This window comes from Desmodus rotundus, chromosome 8 (assembly GCF_022682495.2).
Source record: "Desmodus rotundus isolate HL8 chromosome 8, HLdesRot8A.1, whole genome shotgun sequence".
Classification (NCBI taxonomy): Eukaryota; Metazoa; Chordata; class Mammalia; order Chiroptera; family Phyllostomidae; genus Desmodus; species Desmodus rotundus.
Genome location: NC_071394.1, coordinates 69,020,077 through 69,045,105, shown reverse-complemented (window position 1 = coordinate 69,045,105; position 25,029 = coordinate 69,020,077). Strand labels below are relative to the sequence as shown.

General features: G+C 39.6%; 1 protein-coding gene across 5 annotated transcripts in view; it reads left to right on the top strand.

The window, feature by feature from the left end:
* Window positions 1-31: 31 nt before the first annotated feature.
* Window positions 32-25,029, top strand: part of PPP4R2 (protein phosphatase 4 regulatory subunit 2) — a 56,580-nt gene continuing 31,582 nt past the window's right edge. Inside the window, exons 1-2 of one of the 5 annotated variants that reach the window (XM_024556691.4) lie at window positions 32-317; window positions 1,244-1,325. In XM_024556691.4, the coding sequence (XP_024412459.1) occupies window positions 284-317; window positions 1,244-1,325 (116 nt within the window). In that variant the 5' untranslated portion in view covers window positions 32-283. Of the gene's footprint in view, window positions 418-1,173; window positions 1,326-20,346; window positions 20,409-25,029 lie in introns of those variants that run through there. The other 4 variants (XM_024556689.3, XM_024556690.3, XM_053929574.1 and 1 more) reach the window with 4 other exon arrangements.

Here is a 25,029-nt window from a genome sequence, read left to right as displayed (position 1 = left end):
AACGCTAGGCGGGCGCTAGGACGGCGGTGGGGAGCGTGCGCGCGGTGACGTGCCAGGCGCCATGTTGGAGGGCTGGTGGTAGCGGCTCGGGGAGGTGGTCATTCTCTGGGGCTCGCTCGCTCGCTCGCTTTCCCCAGCTCCCTTCGGTTTCCCCCTCCCCCCGGTCGCTGGTTTGCCGGAGTGTGTGCGAGGGAGGGGGAGGGTGTTAGGCGGTGAGAGAAGGCGTTCTGATCCCCGGAGACCCGCGGAGGGAGGCGGAGGCTGCGAGGGACTCCGGGAAGCCATGGATGTCGAGAGGCTGCAGGAGGCGCTGAAAGGTGGGGGTAGCTGCCCGCTCTCCCTTCCTCGTCACCCTCTGCGACCCTCTCTCCTCTCCCGTGCGGGTGTCTCCGATGGCCAAGACTGGGCGCGGGGCAGGTGCGCTTCCCCGGCTCCCATCCCCCTCCCGCCTTCGTAGGCGTGGGAGCCCTTGGAGTAGCTCCCTCCCTCCTGCTCGGGGCTTTGTGTCCGTGGCCGGCGTCTCGGATGGGGGAGGGGAGCCGGAAAGCTCTAGCTGGGGCCCCAGCCCCTGTCCGTCCGCTTGGGGACTGGCCTTCCTTGGGCTCACAGCCCCCTCCCAGGCCTGCTCGGTTTTCCGTCTGGCCCCTGCACGCCAGACGTTGGGCTATAGGAAGAAGTGAAAGGTTTGGGGAGGGGGAGGGGCGGCAGAGCAACTTTAAATTTGTGTCTCCGGAATCCTCTTCCAGAGCTTATGGAGTCGTCATTCCACCCTAATCCTGAAGTGGTCGCTTTCCAAGCAGCAGGCTTGAGTGCTTTTCAAACAGAATAGCGTGATTTCAGCCTTGTGAGAATTATGCTTTGACATCCAGAATCATTTCGTGACGGCTACACGAAACGGCTGGTGTTTCTTAAAACGCAGATTTATGAACTTTACTTAAATCTAGTGGGGCCTCGGATGTTCAGATGAAGCTGACACTGGCGTTTCCCGGACCACACTTTGAGTAACCTTGAATTAAGGATGGTTTGTGAAGTGAGTGCTCTCTTTAGGAGGATTCTTGTTAACTACTCTGAAGAGAATAACGTGGAAGTATAACTTGGAGAGTTGAGATTGAGAGGCTTTTTTTTTTTTTCTCTGCCTGATCTTAATATAATGAAGAACTGGAAGTTTGCTTTTAGAGGGCATTGGAAATGGTTGGTGGACTTATGAGAAATACTGCTAACTTTTATTTGTTTCCTTATTTAGATTTTGAGAAGAGGGGGAAAAAGGAAGTTTGTCCTGTCCTGGATCAGTTTCTTTGTCATGTAGCCAAGACTGGAGAAACAATGTAAGTTGAAAACATGTATTTCTACCTATAGACCCATATAACATTCAGAATTGCTTGGGAAAGGGAAGAAGTGTATTTCAGAAGAACTGAATAATATGTGTAAAGCTTCAGTCATTTAAAGCAGTTAAGTACATACACTTTGTGCATGGTCTGAAATGAGTTTTAAAAATTTGTTAAGCTTTTAAAATATATATATATGTACACATACATACATATATATGTACATATACATACATATATGCTTTGGTGGCATTTAGAATTTACCAGTCTGAAAGAGCCAGAGAAAGGAAGAATACCTATTCAGTTTATAACCCTTTTTTGGCCATAACAGGCTTATTTCCAGGATTTTGTGGTTTTCATTCTATTTCAGATTCTTTTGTTGGTAGTAGTTTCTCATAATGTCCTATATCCAACCTTTTGTTGTGGTATTTACATATGTGGGTGTTTAAGGTGTTACTTCTATATGTTTTCTTGAGAACTCAGGGTGATTTTTCTGACCAATTTCAGATGCTGCATTTTTGACTGTCCTGTAAACTTTCTAGGATAGCTGACTTGGTACATCTGCTCAACATTTCATTAGGCTTCTTTCCAAACGTTTTAAACCTGAAACTCATAGTATGAATTTCTTTGCAGTGTTGTGTAAATAATTTGGGTAGCAGGAGTTCTTTCACACTCTGGCAAAGTTAATTCCCTAGAGAGCAGTACAGTTTCAGTGACTTTCTTGTAATCTCTGAATCATAAATGCTTAGATTGCCACTATTTCTTTCAAATTGCTGGTTGATCCAAACTTAATCCCTTTCTACAATAATAGGAGGAAAAGCATTTTAGTTGCAGATTCAACAAAAGATTATATCAAACTATTTGGAGATAAATATAAAAACCTCTTCCATTATTCCACTTATTAGGTCTGTACAAACTGCCTTCACTTTTTGATAAAATACATTGGCTATAAATGTATAGGGGAAAGTTTCCAAAAGAAAGCTTGTTAATACCCTGACTGGATCACCTAGTGGCTAGGGAAATTTAACCCGATGTTTCTGAACAATTATTTTGTTCTAGAGGTCTTAAAGTGTCAGCCCTGACGTACATTTACATATTCTGTATTAAAATCATTGATGGTGTTAGGTTGTCTTTTGAGTTTGGAAAATATGTTAAAGTAGTTTATCATTCAAGCAGCTGATGTTTATACATTTAGTTTTATTACACATTTAGCTTTTGTTGTAGGGTTTTTGTTTTTTATAATCAACATGGGCATGCCTTAACTTTGATACTGAAATTTGCGGTTTCTAGCTAAACTGAGCTTTAACTTTTGAGGATATAATAAGAGAGTGAAAATCTAAAGAACAGCAAGAACAGATGTTTTAGGGTGGATGAGTTGCTTAAGATAAAAATTCCATAGTAGTTTTTATTTTCATTGATAAGATGAATTTTTAACAGCAGCAATATTAGAAGCTTTTTTATGAGTGAAAATCAGGGATAGCTAGGCTGTTTATTTTTCATTAAAAAAAATTGGTTTGACCTTTGTATTTTTAGCTGTAGAGAGATTTTAGAATTATAAGAATGGGTTCTCACTGAGGAGGGGGGTGTTGGAAAATGAAAAGGCTTTGGAACAATTTTCCTTCCCAGTCTATTAAAGAACTACCTATAAACATCTACTGTAGGAATTTGGGGAAGATGTCAAAACATGGGGTATCAAAACAAAGAGGGAGATTTTTTTTAATCTGTCCGGAGCAACCCCCAAATTGTTTTTGGCCACCTCAGAAAAATTGTTTTTATGTTGAAAGGGCTACTTCTCCTGAAAATGGTACGCTTTCTTGAGCAACTTTTCCAAAGGTCACAGTTTCTAACTTAATATTATGTGCTGAATAAACAGAAAGATGAGGTGGGTTTAAATCATGGATTTAAATAATTCGATGGGTTTTAGTTGCAATTTTTCTTTTTGAGGGTCAAATTATGTCAACTTTGGCCTGTGGCAGCCTTTTCCAATTGATTCTAGAGTCTTTTGACTTTAAGGCCTAGTAGTCTTTAGTAGCATCCTTATCTCTGGTATGAGAATATGTTCTAAATTCATTTCCTCCCTCAGACCTGTAACCAGCCATTTCTGAAGAAGCCCTGTCTTCTGTTAGTGGGAAATGGAGTTTAAAGCCTACAATCTGGGTGCTGGAGATGCTTATTATTGAGTTGGTCATTGTTTCTAGCCTCTTTAGTGGACAGAACTAGATAAAATACTTCCTGATTCATTCTGATACTTCCAATTCAAAAATCACAGCTACAGATTTTTGGTGCTTTTTTTTTTTTAACTTCCACATCAAAAATCCTGGTTCTCAAGGACATAGTAGAGTTAGGATATCCCATAATTACTGACTATATCTAACATTACACACCACCATTATAACTACTAAGATTGTTAAAATTTTTCTTACATGTATCCCCCCAATTTCTAGCCATTTGTAAAAAAAATTAGTTGTATCTACATATCTGAGTATGTAGCTCTCTCTCTTAATCATCATTTATACTTAGTTTTACAGCAGTCATGCAATGCTCACCACTAGTCCTTATGTCACTGTTTCTAGTCTGGTTGTTTGAAGCTCATTCTCTAGTAGATTCATTAGGCAGGGCTCGTGGGAACAATATTTGTGGAGTTCTTGTGCATTGTTAACATTTTGATACGTTTGTCCTTGAAGGTCAATTTGAAAATAAAATCGCTTCACAGTTTTTGCCATTGAGTAGCTTAAATATGTTACTTCCATTGTTTTTCCCAACTTAAAAGGTTCCTGTCAAAATCTGATTCTCCTTATTTTATAAACTACCTATTCTTTTTGCCTAGATTCCCAAAGGATTTTTTCTTTTTCTTTGAAGTAGAGTAATTTTTCTAAACTATGTCTTAGTGATCGGGATTTTGAGTATATTCAGGATGTGGCATGCTTCTTCAATATGTGTTTGTATATATGTACGTATATATTTTCAAGTTTTTCAGACTTTTTTTTAATTTCAGGAAAATGATTCTTTTACTCAACATAATTATCCTGAGATTGATCCAGTGTTGTTACAGATATCAACAGTTCACTCCTTTTTTATTTCTGAGTATTTGTTTTATGAAAATACTACAATTTTTTATACACTTGCTTGTTGATGCATATTTGGGTTTCCCGTTTTTTGTATTATAAGAAATTGCTGCTGTGAACATTTGTGTACAAATCTTGGTATGGACACAGGCATTCTTTACTTTTAGATAAAAACCCGGAAGTGGAATGGCTGAATTATATGGTATTTGTATGTTTATTTCTTTACAAAACTGCCAAACTTTTCCAGAGTGATTATACCAGTTTGCATTTCCACTGGCATTATGGGAGTCGAGTTCAGTTTTGCCACATCCTTTCCAGCACTTAGTATGGTCAGTCTTAATTCATTTTAGCCATTCTAGCAGGTGCATGTTGCATAGTGGTTTTATTTTGTAGTCCCCTAATGACTAATGATGTTGAGCATTTTTTCCTGTGTTTTATTTGCTATTTGTATATCTTTGTTGGTAAGTTGTTCTAAGTCTTTGCCCATTTTAAAACTGGGTTATTCTCTGATTGGGTTTTAGAGTCCTTTGTTTATTATGGATACAAGTCTTTTATCTGACATACAATTTGGTACCACGGTGTGGCTTGTCTTTTCATTCTCAACAGTGTTTTTCAAAGTGAAAATTTTAATTTAATTCCATTCTGATTTTACTAAATTAACAGAGCTCTTCCATTGTTTTGTGAAGTGTTTAAGAACATGGCAGTTTGCTTTCTGAAATTTCCAGGCTTTCTCTCTACTTCTACTTTCATTTGCACCTTGTCTTTTCTTCATCTTTATTGCTCCCTTTCTCATTGTGGGGTCACCTCTGGATGGGAGTCTGGTGGGTGACTTTCAACCTCATGGGAGCAAGATGGCTTCTCCCTTTCACCTCTCCCTGCAGGTCCCTTCTATTTGGTCACTACTGGTGTAGGCAGAACCAATCTCTCTTTCAGTTGCTATTCCCAAATTGTCTTGCATAGTATCTAGTGAATATACCTATTGGTTTATTGTGGTCTTCCTATTTATTCCTAGGCCCTTCAGGTGCACCATGACTTTCCTCTGCTTTCTCTTTCACAGGTCTTGATGTAAAGGTCATGTAACTGTCATTTGTTCCTTACCTATTTTTTGGGGGGTGGTTTGTGAAACTACCTTGTCAGCTAGTTTTGTTGTAAATGTTTTTGGTTAATTGGGTTTTGGCTACACTCTTTCTCTTTATGCCATATTCTAAGAATTACACTATTTAGGAAAATTTTTTAAGTTAGATGCTGTTAAGTTCGTTTCCTCATCTATAAAAAGTACCTCATAGTATGAATATGTAAATACACGAAAAACTTAGCAAATTTTTGGTAAACAATAACTACTCAATAAATAGTAGCTGTTTTTGTGTTGATAATGCGTATAGTGAGTCTGCTTTTAGATAATGCTTATAGTGAGTCTGCTTTTATTCTCCCTGCACTTTAAAGTTCCTTGTTCACCAATTTTGACAAGTAAGAAAATAAAAGTTAGGTTTCTTAAAAGTAGTTATCAACACTAAGACCTACATTATTATAGAGAAAATTTCCTTAAGCCCATGAAGCTGTTAGATAGTTCTGTGGATATCTTAAGGGAAGGAATTGTGTTTTGTATAACATAGTATTTATTAAACATTTGAACATCGTTTAGTCTCACATAACATCTTGTAACATCTGTATAATTGTATAAATATTCACATAATAGTCTTCTTTAGGTTGGCTTACATTTTTTTCAGTATTTTTAAAATGGAAAAAGATTATGGATAGAATTCAACCCATCATTTTACGCCTCTCAGGTATAGTAACTTAAAATTTTCCCCTTAATCTTGTGAAAAGTAAGGTCTGAAACTATTGGTTTGTTGCACTAGTCATCTTTTTAAATCACTTAGAACATTTTTAATACTAAAGTAATTAGTATGAATTACCCATGTGCCACCTAAAGTCCTCACGTGTATCATCAAAATGGTACACAGAGGAAGCACAGATTTTCAATACAATTAATAAAATGATGCCCTTTGGGGTCTAAATATTCTAGTAACTTCAGTGATTAACACATGAACATGAAGAAAACTAGTTATTTTCCTTTCTTTTTCACTTCATGCCATAGACCTGATGTGTATACGGCACAGAATCTACTGAATGATGCACTGGAAGCTAGAAAAAATGTCAACATTGTTTTCTGACTAGAGTTAACTTCAAATCTCAATCTCTTTGGTGACCAAGTGGGTTTATATTTTCTGTGTCAGTCCAGATTTTTACTAGTAGTTAGGTAGTTCCCCAGTTTAATAAGATTTCAATGTGGTAATGTCATTCTTGGAAGGATTTGTGAATTTAGCATGGCAACCTCTCTGTGTTAATTACTCTGTGTGAAATTATTTGTGAGTTTGTTTTCTCACTTGAAAAATAGGGATTATACCATATAGGTGCCTCAGCTATTGTGAAGACTTTAATAAATGAATGTATATAGCTGTGGATATTAAATTAAAACTTGGGAGGGAATAAAAATTAGGACTGTCTATATATTGGGCATGAATTTGGCCTCAGAAGCAAGTCTGAGGTACTTAATCTTGTAGAAAGAGTACTGATTTGAGAGTCATGATAGTGTAAGGTAGACCTGGGTTTGAACACCCAGCTCTACCACTTAGTTACCTTGTGACTATAGTTGACTTTTCTGTGCCTTAATTTTCCTCATGTGTAAGAATATGGGCAATAAAGTAGATCTATGTCAAGGAATGTTGTGATTTGATGGGTTAATACATGTAAAGTGCCTAACAGTGAGTGGATACCCCCTCCAATAGAAGCTACTTTGTATATCTAATTATTTTAGTTTCTTACTTAAATCACTTAAATTGCTATGGGCCAGTTTCCTCAAATACTAAATGAGGCACTTGCAATAGGTGAGTGTCAACGTTCTTTTCAGCTTGAAATGCTCATAGGAGTGAGTCTATGTTGTAGCATTGGTTAACTGGGGGGTGGTATTACAGCAGTAGTGATTAAGGGTGCGTGGAGAATGGGGCGTAGTAATAGTGATTGATATTAATTAAAATGAAAGGTGTTAACTGTTGAGAGTGTGTCACCTGGTGAATGGTTTGGGAGGCAGTGAAGAAATAATCAGTTATCTATACTTGGATGAGAAAGCCAGGTCAGTGCTACGACTGAAACTCAGTAGATGTCACAAGAGGTTCCTAGAATGCCTGTCCACCTCTGTGTAGATGTGTAGTTGAGGGTTTTTTTTTTTAATTTACATCTTTTTATTTTTTAAAAGTATATTTTGTTGATTATGCTATTACAGTTGCCCCAGTTTTTCCCTCCCCCCTGCCTGGTACCCCCTTCCCTCCAGTGATTCCCCCCTTAGTTCATGTCCATGGGTCATGCATATAAGATTTTTGGCTTCTCCATTTCCCATACTGTTCTTAACCTCCCCCTCTCTATTCTGTACCTAGCCAATTATGCTTCTAAATCCTTATACCTTTTCCCCTTCTCCCCCTTCCCCCTCCCAGCTGATAACACTCCAAATGATCTCCGTATCTATGATTCTGTTCCTATTCTAGTCTTTGCTTAGTTTTTGGTTTTGCTTTTGTTTCTTAGATTCAGTTGTTGATAGTTGTAAGTTGTCATTTTAATGTTCATAGTTTTTTGATCTTCTTTTTCTTAAATAAGACCCTTTAACATTTCATGTAATAAAGGCTCGGTGATGATGAACTCCTTTAGTTTTACCTTGTCTGGAAAGCAGTTTATCTGTCTTTCAATTCTAAATGATACCTTTTCTGGATAGAGTAATCTTGGTTCTAGGTCCTTGCTTTTCATCCTTTTGTGTACTTATTGCCAATCCCTTGCCTGCCAGGTTTCTTTTGCCATATCAGCTGATAGTCTTACGGGCTTTGTAGGTAACTCTCTGCCTTTCTCTTGCTGTTTTTAAGATTCTCTCTTTGTCTTTAATCTTGGGTAACTTAATGATGATGTGTCTTGGTGGGGACCTCTTTGGGTCCAACTTGTTTGGGACTCTCTGTGCTTCCTGGACTTGTATGTCTAGTTCCTTTGCCAAATTAGGAAAGTTTTCTTTCATTTTTTTTCAAGTAAGTTTTCAATTTCTTGCTCTTCCTCTTCACCTTCTAGCATACCTGTGATTCAGATGTTGACCCTTTTGGAGATGTCTCAGAGTCTTTGTAAACTCTCCTAGTGTTATTGAATTCTTGTATGTTCATTTTGTTCTGGTTAAATGTTTATTTCTTCCTTATGTCCCATATTGTTTGTTTGAATCCCAGCTTCCTTGCCTTCACTATTGGTTTCCTGTGGATTTTTCTTTATTCCCCTTAGTATAGTTTTCATTTCTTCCCTTATGCTTTGCCATATTCGGTGAGGTCTTTGAGCATTCTGACCACCAGTGTTTTGAACTCTGTGTCTGATGGGTTGGCTATTGCTGCATCTCTTAGTTCTTTTTCAGGGGTTTTGTTCTGTTCTCTTCCTTCATTTGGGCTGTATTTCTTTGTCTTCTCATTTTTGCAGCCTCCCTGTGTCTGTGTACTAGGTAGAGCTGCTTTGATTTCCTGTCTTAGTGCACCTGTTAAGTTGTATGGGGCAGATCCTTGGCTATTTGCCAGGGTGGGACAACCTGATTGGAGGCTTTGTGGCTCCATGAGTGAGGAGGCAGGGTGGAAGAGGAGGTGTAGTGTTGCTCTTGGCGGGCTTCTGAGATATGGAACTGGCGCCCCTCCAGCAGCTGTCCTGGTTGTGGTTCCCAGAGTGGGTAGGTTTGGTTATATTCCCGGCTGTCCTGTGAAACTGGCAGTTTCTTCACCACCCCAACCCCCACTGGGTTTACAGCCAGAAGTTATGAGGCTTTATTTTCCCCTAAACTGGAACCCTGGGCTGCAGGGTCTCGCAGCAGGACTGGGATGGCTCACTCACAGGGTGCTCCCCTGAATTTTATCCACCACACGTTTATGTGGCACCACCTACTCTGCCCACTGCCACCACCACTTCACTGCCTCTGGCTCGCAACTGCCACACCACGCCCTCTTAACCAGATTCCCCTTCTTCTCCCCTGCTACCCATCTGGATGGATATAGCTTCTTTAAATCCTTGGTTGTCAGACTTCCATACAGTTGTGGGTGTTTTTCTAGGTGATTTTCTGACACTTCTGGGTGTTTTTCATTTTTAAGTTCCTTCTTACAATTATGCAGTGAGGTGAAAAGTATTTACCTACACCTCCACGTTGACTGGAAGCTACATGTGTGGTTTTTATCTTCATCCAGAGGTCCTCTTTGTGCCTGTGATGAATGTGTGAGTTCATAATGCTCGTAGACTATTACTGGAAGACTGTCAAAATCTTCATGTTGCATCAAAATATGTCAGTAGTAATAAGATAAGGAATTTATGGTCCAGAATTTATTATAGTTTTCCTCTGTTGTAGAATGAAGATCATTTTCCTTTTTCATATGGGAGTTTATTATTGGGATAAGTAAGTGTGTGTATGTGTGTGTTTGTTTACCTAAATCAGGTTTCAGTGTTAACAACAGCAAAAACACTTTACAACAACTAAAACAGAGTATAGACAATTGAAGAGGAGAATGTTGGCTGTTACTGCACTTAATAATATGCCTGTGAAAGCATACTTTAAAAATACCTAATGAATGTGAGAAATGTATTTTAGATCTTCCTTTTTTCTAGGCCCTCAGATATGTTCAGTTGCTTGTCTTTGCTCACTCTGGTTTCACCTACAGCACTCTGCCTGGTTTGACACTGCTTATATGGAATTTACCTTATAAAAAAAGCACTATCCACCTGCAAATGCTGTTGCTACCATATATATTGAATATAATTGAGAACACCACTGAATGTAAAGTAAATACTAGCTAATTTGTTTCAAATTTGTAATCATATAAAATAATAGTAATAGTGCTCTCGGTGCTTTTTTAAAATGTGCCATTTATGTGGTAGTACAAATTGGGTGGTTTATCAGGTTGACTTTGTGTGGGAGAAAAAAAGCTTTATTGAGAGGCTCTGTGGTAGAGAAAAGACACACTTGGAGCTGTATATGTCAGGATATTTCTCTTGACTTACAATCTTATTGATAGTAGCTTAGAATACAGTCTTGGTTAAAATTCTAGCTTTATTATAATCTATTTGAATGATTATAATGGAACTAGTTAGTTACTGCCTAAGCCTTCTTTTTCTCAGCTCTTCAGCTGATAATGTGGATAACATTTATCACTTAATATTTATCTCACAGTTTTTGTGAAATAGGTATTCCACAAATCTTATATTCCTTACTTTGTTTACACATTGATATGAAAAATAAAAATTATTAGTAAAAACAGCATCTAACACTTTTTTGATACTTAAAAGTTTTGTAGTTAATGAAATGAAATTCTAATGATGAATATAGGTTGATTACTTACAGTGGTCTCTGTTTAAAACTTTCTAAGTCTCATCAAGCTTTTTAATATTTAAGAATGAGCTAGCCATTTATTTTGCTTGCCAAAACTTTGCTTCATCTATTTTATTTTTTTTCTTTGCTATAACCAGATCTAACTTAGACATTCTCAAAAATGCAATACCTTGTACTTTCTCTTTCCATCTTGTCTCCCTAGGATTTCTCAAGGTACCCTATAGGGACTTGGACCTCTTGAGTATTTTTAATGCTTTTAAAATTTTCTTAATGTTATTTCTTCTATGTACTGCTTCTGAAATTGTGATTTACTTCTAAGGGACTAAATTTTCCACAGGAACTTCTGTTTTGGATTATCATTCCTTTTTCTTCCTAAAAGGCAGACACTTAATAGACTTTTACTTTGTGTCAGGTACTATCAGATATTTCACAGCCTACCCTAATTTAATCTTTACAACTACTCTCTGAAGTAGGTGTATCTTCTTTTTAAAAGTGAGGATACTAAGGATTGTACAATTTAAATAATTTGACTAACAGCTAATGAGTGACAGAATTGGGATTTAAACTCAGGTATTCTGACTTCAAATCCTTTCAAAACCACAATTAGAATTTGAACCTATGTTTTAGTAGTAATCTCTTGTCACTGTTATTTCTGTAATTTCTGAGACAGTCATATTGCCTAGACAGACCTCTTGTACCTGTTCAGCCCTTCTTGTGGCACACCGTAATATGACCTAAGCACTAATACCATAGAATTTTGGGGGGACAAAGGGATAAAGGCAAGTACAGGTTGGTTGAGTGTGGTGGTTTATAATTTAAGAAAAGCTGTATTAGGAGATATTTACTGGAAGAATCAATAAGGTAGGCGGATTTTTAAAAAATTATTTTATTGTTGTTCAATTACAGTTGCTGCATTTTCCCCCCAACACTCCCCCACATTCCAGCCAAACCCACCTCCCTCCCTTGCTTCCACCCTCCACCTTGGTTTTCTCCATGTGTTCTTATGATAGTGATGTGAAACCTTCTGACCACTGTCCCCTCCCCCCTCCCCCCTACCCCCTAGCTATTGTTAGATTGTTCTTAACTTCAGTGACTCTCGTTATATTTTGTTTGCTTTTTGTCTTCTGTTGATTATGTTGCACTTAAAGGTGAGATCATATGGTATTTGTCCCTCACCGCCTGGCTTATTTCACTTAGCATAATGCACTCCAGTTCCATCCATGCTGTCACAAAGGGTATAAGCTCCTTTTTTTCTCACTGCTGCATAGAATTCCATTGTGTGAATGTACCATACTTGTTTGATCCACTCATTTGCCAATGGGCACTTAGGTTGCTTCCACCACTTGGCTATTGTACATTGTGCTGCTATGAACATAGGAGTGCATAGGTTCTTTTGGATTGGTGTTACAGGGCTATTAGGATATAATCCCAGCAGTGGAAAGGCTGAGTCAAAAGGCAGTTCCATTTTTAGTTTTCTGAGGAAATTCCATACTGTTTTCCACAGTGGCCTCACCAGTCTGCATTCCCACCAACAGTGCACTAGGGTTCCCTTTTCTCCGCATCCTCTCCAACATTTGTTGGTGGATTTGTTTATGTGGGCCACTCTGACTTGTGTGAGATGGTACCTCCTTGTGACTTAAATTTGCATCTCTCTGATGGCTAGTGATGCTGAGCATCTTTTCATAGGTGTCTGGGCTCTCTGTATGTCCTCCTTGGAGAAGTGTCTGTTCAAGTCCTTTGCCCACTTTATAATTGGGTCATTAGTCTTCCTGGAGTGGAGTCCTTTGAGTTCTTTATATATTTTGGAGATCAAACCCTTGTCTGAGGTATCATTGGCAAATATGTTTTCCCATACTGTTGGTTCTCTTTTTATTTTAATGCTGTTTTCTTTAGCAATGCAGAAGCTTTTTATTTTGATGAGGTTCCATTTGTTTATTCTTTCATGTCCCTTGCTTCAGAGGACATGTCTTTGAGGATGTTGCTGCGTGGAATGTCTGAGATTTTCCTGCCAGTGTTTTCCTCTAGGACTTTTATGGTGTTATGACTTATGTTTAAGTCTTTTATCCACCTTGAATTTATTTGTGTGTGTGGTGTAAGTTGGTGACCGAGTTTCATTTTTTTGCACATAGCTGTCCAGATCTCCCAACACCATCTGTTGAAGAGGCTGTTTTTACTCCATTGTATGCTTCCCCCTTTGTCAAATATTAATTGACCGTAAAGACTTGGGTTTATTTCTGGGCTCTCTGTTCTGTTCCATTGGTCTATGTGCTTGCTTTTATGCCAGTACCAGGCTGTTTTGATTACAGTGGCCTTGTAATACAGTTTGATATCAGGTATTGTGATCCCTCCTGCTTTGTTCTTCTTTCTCAAAATTGCTGCAGCTATTCGGGGTCATTCATGGTTCCATATAAATTTCTGAAATGTTTGTTCTATATCTGTGAAATATGTCATAGGTACTTTAATAGGGATTGCATTGAATCTATAGATTGCTTTGGGTAGTATGGCCATTTTGATGATGTTAATTCTTCCAATCCATGAGCACACTACATGCTTCCATTTGTTTGTGTCTTCCTTAATTTCTTTCCTCAGTGTTGTGTTGTTTTCTGAGTACAGGACTTTTACCTCCTTGGTTAGGTTTATTCCTAGGTACTTTATTTTTCTTGTTGCTATATCAAATGGGATTTTTTTCCTAATTTCTGTTTCTGCAGTTTTGTTGTTGGTATACGGGAATGCCTTTGATTTCTGAGTACTGACTTTGTATCCAGCTGTTTTGCCAAATTTACTTATTAGGTTGAGTAGTTTTTTGGTGGAGTCTATAGGATTTTCCATATACACTATCATGTCATCTGCAAACAGTGACAGTTTATTTCCTCCTTTCCAAATTGGATGCCTAATATTTCTTTTTCTTGTCTGATTGCTGTGGCTAGGATTTCCAATACTATATTGAATAGGAGTGGTGAGAGAGGGCATCCTTGTCTTCTTCCTGATCTTAGTGGGAAAGCTCTAAGTTTTTGTCCATTCAGTATAATGTTGGCTGTAGATATCATATATGGTGCTTATTATGTTGAGGAATGCTCCCTCTATTCCCATTTTGCTGAGTGTTTTTATCAGAAATGGGTGCTATATCTTATCAAATGCTTTTTCTGCATGTATTGATATGATCATGTGATCCTGTCTTCCGTTTTATTTATGTGGTGTATTATGTTTATTGATTTGCGAATATTGTACCATCCTTTCAACCTTGGGATGCATCCCACTTGGTCATGGTGTATGATCTGTTTAATGTATTGCTGGATGCGGTTTGCCAATATTTTGTTGAGGATTTTAGCATCTATGTTCATCAGTGATATTGGCCTGAAGTTTTCTTTTTTTGTTATGTCTTTATCTGATTTTGGGAATACTATGATGCTGGTTCAAAAAAGAGTTCGGGTGTCTTCCCTCTTCTTGGATTTTTTTAAATAATCTGTGAAGGATAGGGGTTAGCTCTTCCTTAAATGCTTTGTAGAATTCTCCTGTGAAACCATCTGGGCCAAGGTTTCTGTGTGTTGGGAGTTTTTTGATGACTGCTTCAATTTCGTGTGCTGTTATTGGTGTGTTCAGGTTTTCTGCTTCTTCTTCATTCATTTTTGGAAGATTATATTTTTCTAGAAATGTGTCCATTCCACCTAGGTTTTCAAATTTCTTGGCATACAGTTCTTTGTAGTAATTTCTTACAGTCCTTTGTATTTCTGTGGTATCAGTTGTAATCTCTCCTCTTTCATTTCTGATTGTGTTTATTTGGATCTCCTGTCTTTTTTTCTTGATAACCCAGCTTGAGGGTTTGTCAATTTTGTTTATCTATTCTAAGAACCAGTTCCTGTATTCATTGATCCTTAGAATTGTGCTTTTAGTCTCTTTTTCATTTAATTTTGCTCTGATCTTGGTTATTTCCTTCCTTCTACTTGCTCTGGGGTGTCTTTGTTGTTTTTCCTCGAGTTCTTGTAGGTGTAGGGTTAGGTCGTTTATTTGCGATGTTTCTATTCTTTTTATGTAGGTCTGTATTGCTCTGAACTTCCCTCTCAGGACTGCCTTTGCTGTGTCCCATAAGTTTGGGGTTGTTGTGAGTTCATTTTCATTTGTTTCCAGAAACTTCTTTGATTTCTTCCCTAATCTCATTCTTCACCCATTCATTGTTTAGTATCATGGTATTCAGTCTCCATGATTTTGAGTGTTTTGGGTTTTTTTTTCCTTGGGGTTGGTTCTAGTTTCAGGCCTTTGTAGTCGGAGAAAATGCTTGATACGATTTCAGTTTTCTTGAATTTGTTGAGGTTTGTTTTCTGTCCTCTCATGTGGTCTATCTTTGAAAAGGTTCCATGTGCATTTGAAATGAATGTGTATTTTGCTTCTTTGGGATGAAAGGCTCTATATATATATCATTTAAGTCCATTTCATCTAGGGCATTGTTTAATGCCACAATATCTTTGTTGATATTTTGTTTGGAAGACCTGTCCATTTTTGACGGTGGGGTGTTAAAGTCCCCTACTATAATTGTGGTGTTGTCAATATCTTTCTTGAAGTTCTTAAAGGTTTTCTTTATGTATTTAGTTGCTCCTGTTAAGTGCATATATATTTACAATGTTAATGTCTTCTTGGTGGAGTCTTCCCTTGAGTATTATGAAATGACCTTCTGGGTCTCTCTTTATGGCCCTTGTTTTGAAGTCTATTTTGTCTGATAGGAATATTTTAACCCTGTCTTTTTTTTCCTGTCCGTTTGTTTGGAAAATTTGTTTCCAGCCTTTAACTTTCAGTCTGTGTAGGTCTTTTGTGCTGAGTTGGGTCTCTTGTAGGCAGTGTATGTGTGGGTCATGGTTTCTTATCCATTCAGCTATTCTGTCTTTTGATTGGAGCATTTAATCCTTTTACGTTTAAGCTTATTTTTGATACGTACTTGTTCATTGCCATTTTACTCCCTTGTAACTGTGTTCCTTTTTCTCTGACTGTTTTTCTTCCTCCTCTTAAAGCCATCCGTTCAGCATATCTTGCAGTGCTGCTTTGGTGGATGTTTATTGTTTTAGCCTTCTTTTGTCTGGAAAGCTCCTTATTTAGCCTTCCATTTTAATTGAGAGCCTTGCTGGATTGAGTAGTCTTGGTTGCAAGCCTTTGTTTTTCATTTTTTGGAATATTTCTTGACATTCTCTTCTGGCTTCTAATATTTCTCTTGAGAAGTCATCTGTAGCCTTATTGGTGCTCTCTTGTATGTTACTTCATGTTTCTCCCTTGTGTCCTTTAAGATTCTCTCTTTGTCTTGAAATTTTACTATTTTCATTATGATGTGTCTTGCAGCTGGCCTCTTTGGGTTCCTCTTTTTGGGACCTGGTTTACTTCCTGGAATAGTGTGGCTTCTTATCTCATCAAATTAGGGAAGTTTTCCATCATTACTTTTTCAAACAGGTACTCTATCCTCTGCTCCTCTTCTCCTTCTGGTCTCCCTATGATACGGATATTATTCTGTTTCATGTTGTCCTGCATTTCCCTTAACACCTCTTCATTCTTTTTCAGTCTTTTTTCTTTTTCTTGGTGTTTTTGAGAGGCTTTTCTACTTTGTCCTCCAGCTCACTGATTGGGTCTTCTGCTTCATCGAGTCTGCTTTTGATTCCTTCTACTGTGTTCTTTAATTCAGCAATTGTGTTCTTCATTTTGTCTTGGCCCTTGTTGATTGTGTCTGTGTCCTTTTTTATGATGTGTAGTTTGCAGTAAGTTCCTTGTAATTTCCCTGTAAGTTTTGATAGTTCACACTGAGTTCATTTAGCTTCCTCATAACCATTGTTTTTGAGTATCTGATAGTTGTGTTGCATCTATTTCATTTAGCATTCTTTCTGAGGATTCCTCCTTTCTTTTAGATAAGGGGTGTTTTCTTAGTCTTCTTGTTTGCTTCTGTTTCTCAAATTGGTCTGTTTTGTCTTTCTGACTTTGTGGTATGAACTTTTATAGTCGGAGGCCTGTGAGTTCACCTGAACTTGATGATCTTGGTATATCCTTTATGCCTTTTATGCTGGTTTTCTGGATGTAAATCAGTTCTGATTGTTGTTGGGTCGTTCTTTCCTGGGTCCTTCCCTGCCGCTGGTTGATTGAAGGTCACTTCATCCACCACATTTTGTGTGCTGTTGTGCAGGCGCTGCCTTAACAAGGCCACAGAGCCCAAGAAACAATCCCACACCTGCAAATATAACTTTCTCCAAAATTGCACTATCAATAGCAAATGAACCCATATTAATAAGGGTATAACCAGATTAAGACTATTATAAGAAAGAGGGTGGATATGAGATGACCTACTGAAAGAGAAACGATTTTGAGAGGGTAGAGGGAGGATCACTAATAAGACTTGGGAGTTGGAGCAATGGAAGGAGAGAAGATAACGTTTACCTCATGAATAAAGAAAGGGAATGAAGAGTAGGGAATGCAGTATGAGCAGGGAAGTGTATAATATTAGGTTTAAACAGAAGTTAATATAGTATAAAAGAAAATAAAGCAAGAGAAAGAAAAAGGAGGGAAAATTTTAAATAATGAAAATAGAGGAGCCATATTGGAGAAAAAGATACACTGGAGTACTATCAACAACAAACGATCTAAATTAACATAGGTGGTATTGGAATAAGAGGAAAGAAAGAAACAAAAGTCTTAAGATGTTTAGAGAAATGGAAAGTGATTTTATAATGATAGAGGGAGAGGGAATACTAAGAGTGAGGGACCAAAACCAGACTAAATGAGGGAAAAATTAAAATTTGGGATGTAAAGGAAAACAAAGGAAAATAAAGAAAAATAAAAGGGCAGGATGAAAGAGAAATAGAAGAAAGACAAAAAAGAAAAGGAAAAAAAACAGGCTAAGATGGCAAAATTATAATTTGAGTTAAAAAAAAGAGTAGGAGAGGGGACCAGTAAAATTTGTTATTTGAAATGCAGAATTAGTAAAGCTCTAGAGATAGCCTTGAAAAAGCAATGCAGCAACAACTACCTACCCACAACCAACTAGCAAAGTTTGTTACAGGTGTAGAGAGAGCACGGGTATTTTAATAATTGGGCAACAGTATGTGAAATGACCTTTGACAAGAGAATTTGTTTTTAGTGTCTGGATAGGGGAGGAATAGAGTGTGGAATGGATAAAAGTTGTAGGTAGGTAGAAAACCAAGTTTGAAATGAGAATATTGCAAGCAAGGAGGAAGGTAAGTTGGGCTAAGAGAAGAGGGGGAGCAAAATATGTGTATTGAAATGCACTATAGTATAAAACCCAGTGAATTATTATATATAAACTTGCTGGACCAGAAATGAATATTATAAAGCTATGTAGGAAAGAAAATACTGCAAATCATGAAGAAGACTACAGTGGCTTTTGTCTGGGTAGCCTCTTACATTTACCACTGTTTTTTTATCTTTCTGGATCTGCCTCTGGTGATGTCAGGTGTTGACTCTGTCTGACCTTTGGCAGCCTGTTCAGTAATTCCAGTGATGTACACTGGCTGTCTCCTTCAATTGTTAATCTGTTTCCTCTGCACTCAGCAGTCAGGTTTAAGCAGTGAAGGGCGGGGCTGAATACCTCTTGTGGTGGTGGCTGTTTCCCCTTAGGCTGTTCCTTGTTAGAGAGGAATGGTCTGCTTGAACCGGATGATAACTGCTTGTAGGGGTTGGCTCAGTTCCGGATCCCCGTGGCTACTTTCTCAGTTTACTCCCCAAAGCCTCTGTCCCCAGTCTCTCTTCAAGTCTCTCTAGTCCACTCTTCCCGCCTTTGCCAGTGGTCTGCTGTCTCTGGCTGCCTACTTCGGTTGTTTATCTGGTCACTGGGACTGACAGTCCTGCTTAAGTACCAAAGGGCCAGGGCAGAGACACTCCTGGGTTTGGGGCTGCTGTTTTTCCCCTCACGCTACTGCTGCTGGGAGGGGAGTGGTCTGCCTGAGCACGAAGGCTGCTGCTGACTGGGGGATGACTCAGCACCATGATCCCCGTGGCTCCTCTCTCAGTTCTCTTCCCAAAGCCTCTGTACCTGATCTCTCCTCAAGTATTTCTAGTGGCTCTGCCCCTGCCTTTGCCTGAGCCCCAGGTAAGTGGCTGCAAATGAAAATTGTGTGTTGGCCCTTTAAAGGGCCCTTGTGTCTCCACCCCTCTGTCTCTGGCAGAGAGCAACCCTGCTGCTTTTTCCACTGGTTGTTATCTGTGTACTTTTTGGGCTATGGTGTTCTAGGCTGGGAATCCTAGCTTAGGGTTTAGACCCCAATCTTCTCTGGGGGATCCAAACGGCTGCTTAATTATCCCACCAGCACTGCCGCCTGTGGGTGCCCAGCCAGCCCTCTCAAGTCTCCACTGCACTCCTTACCAGACAGGTTGTGCTGAAGCTGGTTCTGTATGTCCAAATTTACATGCTTCTCTCTGGCTATTCAGTTTTTTGTTCGGAGTGGTTTCTCCACAAGTGAGTTGTAATTCCAGATTGATCCTGGTAGGAGGTCAGTGTGACTTCCATTCACTCCTCTGAGGTCTTCCCTCTCCGAGAGGTGAATCCAGTCCTTTTTCTTTTGAATGCATCTGGTGCCTATCCTCCTTTGCCAGTTTGGAGCTCCCCCCATCCCCCACTCCCCCTTATGTTTTTATTGTCACAAATTATCACTGTTTATGCTGTGAGTTTGTTGGTGGTCTTACTCGTAGATTTGCGGTCCTCTGTTCTTTGTTTCAGGTAGAATAACCATGAGTATTTTCTGCAATACAGGTAGGTCTTCTGGTGATGAATTCCTTCAGGTTATGTATGTCTGGAAAAATCTTTATTTCTCCTTAATATTTAAAGGACAGCCTTGCTTGATTTATTATTCTTGGCTGATAATTTCTCTCAATCGTTTGAATACTTAGTTCCGTTCTCTTCTGGCTTGTAGAGTTTCTTCTGGGAAGTCTGATGATAACCTAATAGGATTTCATTTATAGGTTACTTTTTTCCCCCCATAGCTACCTGAGAATCTATTCTTTGTCATTAATTTTTGACATTTGTAATATAGCATACTTTGGAGAAGGCCTCTTTAGATTGAGGTAACTTGAATTTCATTGTTTTTAATGCTCATGTCTCTCTTCCTTCTGAATCATTTCTAGATTTCTATCTTCGATATCACTGATCCTTTCCTCCATTTGGTTTGCTCTGTTTCCTATGCTCACTACTTTATTCTTCATCTCTTTTATTGACTTCTTCATCTCCAGGACTTCTATTTTATTCTTTTTTAAAGTTTCAATCCCTATGGTGGAGTACTCATTTTGTTTGTTATTTTCTGAGCTCAATAAATTGCCTGTCTGTATTTTCCCGCATCTCGCTGAGAATTTTTAGCACTGCAGTCTTGAATTATCTGTGATTTATGTCACCTGTTTTCATGTCTTTAAGTTTGTTTTCTGGAGATTTTTTCATTTTCTTTTACTGAGCTGCCTCACAACCTTGGTTATTCATGGGATTTGATGGATTCCATCTGTCTAGGCATCTCTCTGTGTGTGTCACTTCTCAAGCAGATTAACATGAAGTCTTCCTATTCTTTTTCAGTGGGTGGCACTAAATCACAATTTTTTTTTTTTTAAGATCTGTGAAATCCAGCTATCTCCCTGCAGCCTCTGCAGTCACTGTGGCCTGATTGTATCCAGGTAGGGGTGGGCTGGAGGAACCTGCCAACTTTGTTGTTTGCCCTGCTAATAATGGTGACCTTGGTCCTCTGCTGGGGTCCCCCTGTGTCTCGACCCTGAGAAGGTCATAGAACGTATCCTTGCTCAGAGAGAAATTTGATTATGCCATACTAGCTCTTGGGCTCACAGTTAACATGCTCTGCAACCTGACACCAAGGGCAGAGGAAGGCCATCTTTGGGAGTTTAAAGGGAGGTGGCCAAGCTTTATGACTTTGTTTCTCTGTCTGCATTGCTGACCGTCCACAACTGTGGCACTCCCCTGTGCTGTGTTCTTGGCAATGTGATTTAAGTGACAGAGGTGTCTTTCATTTGGTGTTCTTTCCAAAAATAAAATCTTAAACAGGGGTGTCCAGCCTGTGGCCCAGGATGGCTTTGAATGCGGCCCAATACAAAATCATAAAGTTACTCAAAACATGAGGATTTTTTTGTGATTACGTGTTGCAGTGTATTTAATGTATGGCCCGGAGATGCCAAAAGGTTGGACACCCCTGAAAAGTCTGTGTCCTGGGACATCAGTGTGAATGGAAGCTACCAACTTGGAGTTTTCTTGAAGAAACTCTATCAGACCTTGGCAATAGTGTAAGATGTCTCCTTTCAATAATGTCAGCTCATAATTTCCTTCATGTAAGTTCGGCCAAAATGCATTGCGATGCATGAACACGTACAAAGTGTAAAATGGGGAGCCAGGGAGGAGGGAAGGACCAAGTGGCTATCTTGGGTTTCCCATAATTCTACCTAATCATTTAAAAAATATATTTTATTGATTGTGCTATTCCAGTTGTCCCTTTTTCTTCCTCCCCCTTATTCCCCTACACCCTGCAGCCCCCTGCCACCAGCATTTCACCCCCTTGGTTCATGTCCATGGGTCGTAACATAAGCTCTTTGGCTTCTCCATTTCCTATACTGTTCATAACCTCCCCCTGTCTATTTTGTACCTACCGTTTATGCTGCTTATTCCCTGTACCTTTTTCGCCTCTCTCCCCCCACCCCATCCCCACTGATAACCCTCCATGTGATCTCCATTTCTGTGATTCTGTTCCTGTTCTACTTGTTTGCTTAGTTTGTTTTTGTTTTTTTAGGTTCAGTTGTTGGTACTTGTGAGTTTGCTGTCATTTTACTGCTCATACTTTTTTTTTAAATTTTTTTTAATTCAGTTAACAATTGTCTGCATTTTCTCCCCATCCCTCCACCCCACCCCAGCCAGTCCCACCTCCCTCCCCCACCTCTACCCTCCCCCTTGATTTTGTCCTTGTGTCCTTTATAGTAGCTCCTATAGACCCCTCTCCCCACTATCCCCTCCCCACTCCCCTCTGGCTATGCACCCCAATGTTCAGAGCAGCACAATTGACAATAGCCAAGTACTGGAAGCAACCTAAGTGCCCTTCAGCAAATGAGTGGATCCAAAAACTATGGCACATTTACACAGTGGAATTCTATGCAGCAGAGAGAAAGGAGCAGCTTATACCCTTTGCAATGGCATGGATGGAACTGGAGAGCATTATGCTAAGTGAAATAAGCTGTTCATACTTTTGATCATCATCTTTTTCTTAGATAAGTCCCTTTAACATTTCATATAATAAGGGCTTGGTGATGTTGAAGTCCTTTAACTTGACCTTATCTGGGACGTACTTTATCTGCCCTTTCATTTTATTGACAGCTTTAAGTGACAGCTTTGCTGGATAGCGTAATCTTGGGTGTAGGTCCTTGCCTTTCATGACTTTGAATGCTTCTTTCCAGCCCCTTCCTGCCTGTAAGGTTTCTTTTGAGAAATCAGCTGATAGTCTTATGGGAACTCCTTGGCAGATAACTGTGTCCTTTTGTCTTGCTGCTTGTAAGATTGTCTCCTTATCCTTAATCTTGGGTACTGTAATTATGACATGCCTTGGTGTGTGCTTCCTAGGGTCCAAATTCTTTGGGACTCTCTGAGCTTCCTGTACTTCCTGGAAGTCTGTTTCCTTTGCCAGACTGGGGAAGTCCTCCTTCATTATGTTTTCAAATAAGTTTTCAATTTCTTGTTCTTGCTCTTCTCCTTCTGACACCCCTGTGATTCGGATTTTGGAATGTTTAAAGTTGTCCCAGAGGTTCCTAAGCCTCTCCTCATTTTTTTTTGAATTCTTGTTTCTTTGTTCTGGTTGAAGGTTCCTTTCTCCTTCTGCTCCAAATCATTGATTTGTGTCCTGGTTTCCTTCTCTTCACTGTCGGTTCCCTGTATATCTTGCTTTATTTCACTTTGCGTAGCCTTCACTTTTTCCTCTCTTTTGCGACCATACTCAACCACTTACGTGAGCTTCCTGATTACCAGGGTTTTGAACTCTGCCTCTGATGGATTGGCTATCTCTTCATCGCTTAGTTTTGTTTTTGGAGTTTTGATCTTTTCTTTCATTTGGGCCATATTTCTTTGTCTCGACGCACCTGTTACATTGTAAGGGGCCCAGCCTTAGGTATTCTCCAGTGCAGGACTACCCACTTCACTGCATTGTGGTGCTGTATGTGGGGGAGGGGTCAGAGAGGGAACAGTGCCTCTTGATCGGCCCTTGCCCCACTTTCAGTCACTTCCCCCACTACCCACAAGCAAACTGGGCCCTTCTGGTCCTGGTTCCTGGATGGGAGGGCTTGTGTATGTTCCGGGAACCTGTGGCCCTCTCCAACGAATTCTCTTGTGAGTCTGGAAGTTTCCCTGGCTGTTGCAACCCCCGTAGGTTTTTACAGCCAGAGGTTTTGAGGCTTTCCTTTCCTGTGCTGGAACCCTGGGTTGCATTGTCTGTCTCCCTGCCCAGTTTTTCCATGTGCTTTATCCTCACACAAATGTGGGACTGCTGGGTCTGCATAGCACCGCCTTCCGCATGTCCTCTGTGCCCTAGCTGCCTCTCTCTGCCCCTCCTACCTATCTGGCTAAATGTTCCTTCTTTAACTCCTTGGTGGTTGGACTTCGATGCAGTTTGATTTTCTGGCAGTTCTGGTTGTTTTTGTTTTTAAATTTGTTGTTGTCCATCTTTGGTTGTACAAGAAGGCAAAGTGTATCTACTTATGCCTCCATCTTGACTGGAAGTCCTGGGGTCTCGAATTTTTGTGGGCGAGGATTAGGTAGGGGTAGAGTAGAGGAAAATGCCCTTATTGTAAGGGGAGGTTGGCATGTCCTCTGTGAGGTTGCCTTAGTTTCAGGGTACCTCCCCTGAGGGGAATGTGGTGGACAATGCATTTCCAAGTTTATGACATACAGTGTTGTCCCCTGCAACCAGAGGCTGCCACCAGTGCAGCTGCAATGGGTGGAAATGTGTTGGGAGAGCTTGGCTGTTGCCTTTGTGGTTTTTGTTCTTGCAGTAATCGTGGCTGGTAGATCCTCACTTTTATATGTCCACCCTGAGATTATCTGCAGGTGACTCACCTGTGACTCAGGGAAAAAGAATTTCTGTGGCTTAGTTCTTAGGTTTGCAGATACTGTGCTCTGCAATCCAACACTCACTGCTACAGCTGCATCAGGGGTGCTGCTAGATCTGGGCGGGTGAAGGGAGGCAGTCAGGCTCTGTGTCTTTATTTTTCTGTCTGGAGATTGGTACTTGCCAGACAACTGCACCTTTGCATGTCTGTTCTCTGTCTCTGCCTATGTCACTGGGTCCAGTGCAATGCCAACCCACCACTCCCACTGGAACATACTGTATCTCTCTGCTCTTTCCAGCTGAATGGAGTGCCAGTGGCAAACTGATTATCTCCTTTCCTGAGACTTGCAGTGAGATCCAAGCTCCATGCTGCAGGCTGTTTCTGAGACCCCCATCTCAAGCTTTTCTCTCTTATCTCCTCCCCTGTGCACTACCACTGGCCCACCTTCAGATGTTTGAAGAAAGGTCTTTGTGGTATTCTGTAATAGGGTGTATACATTAGTGGTAGGAGTTGTTTTGCCTTCCAAAAGGAAAACTACATGAAGCACAGGTGGCAAACACAAGGCCTGCAGGCCGAATCTGGCCCTCCACCTTGTTTCTACCTGTGGGAGCGCCAAGCTTTCCACTTTACTGTTGAGGAGTAGTTACACTCATACAGTCCTAAAATTACGTTCGGCCCTTTGAAGGCAAACGCGAGGCTGATGTGGCCCCCGGTGAAAGTGAGTTTCACACCCGTGACATAAAGGAAAAAATGAATGGGAAATAGAAAAGAAAACAAAGGGTGGTGGAGTTACTTAAAAAATGTAATGGGTAATGAATTTCAGTAAAGTCTTGAATTAATTCCAGCAAAGTAGATTTAAATTCTGAGTATGTATTTTCAGTGGAGTTTTTTATGCGGAGGAATTGGTTCTAACATTGAAAATGTTTCATGAGAATGTACTTGTTCAGAATAATTTTATTTTCATGTTGCAAATAAGGGATATATATTTATTATTATTATTATTCTGTACTAGTTCCTACTCATCTAGTAAGTACATTCCTAAGAAAGTTATTTTTGTTGTCAAATTTTCAACAAATTTGCTCATGACTTTTTGTGCTCAAATCATATAATTTTCAGGGAAGCATTTTCTGTTTTTGTTTTTATTAAATAGTTGTGTTACCACAAAAAGCTGTATCTTTCACATTTTATAAAAGTGTTTTTCCAT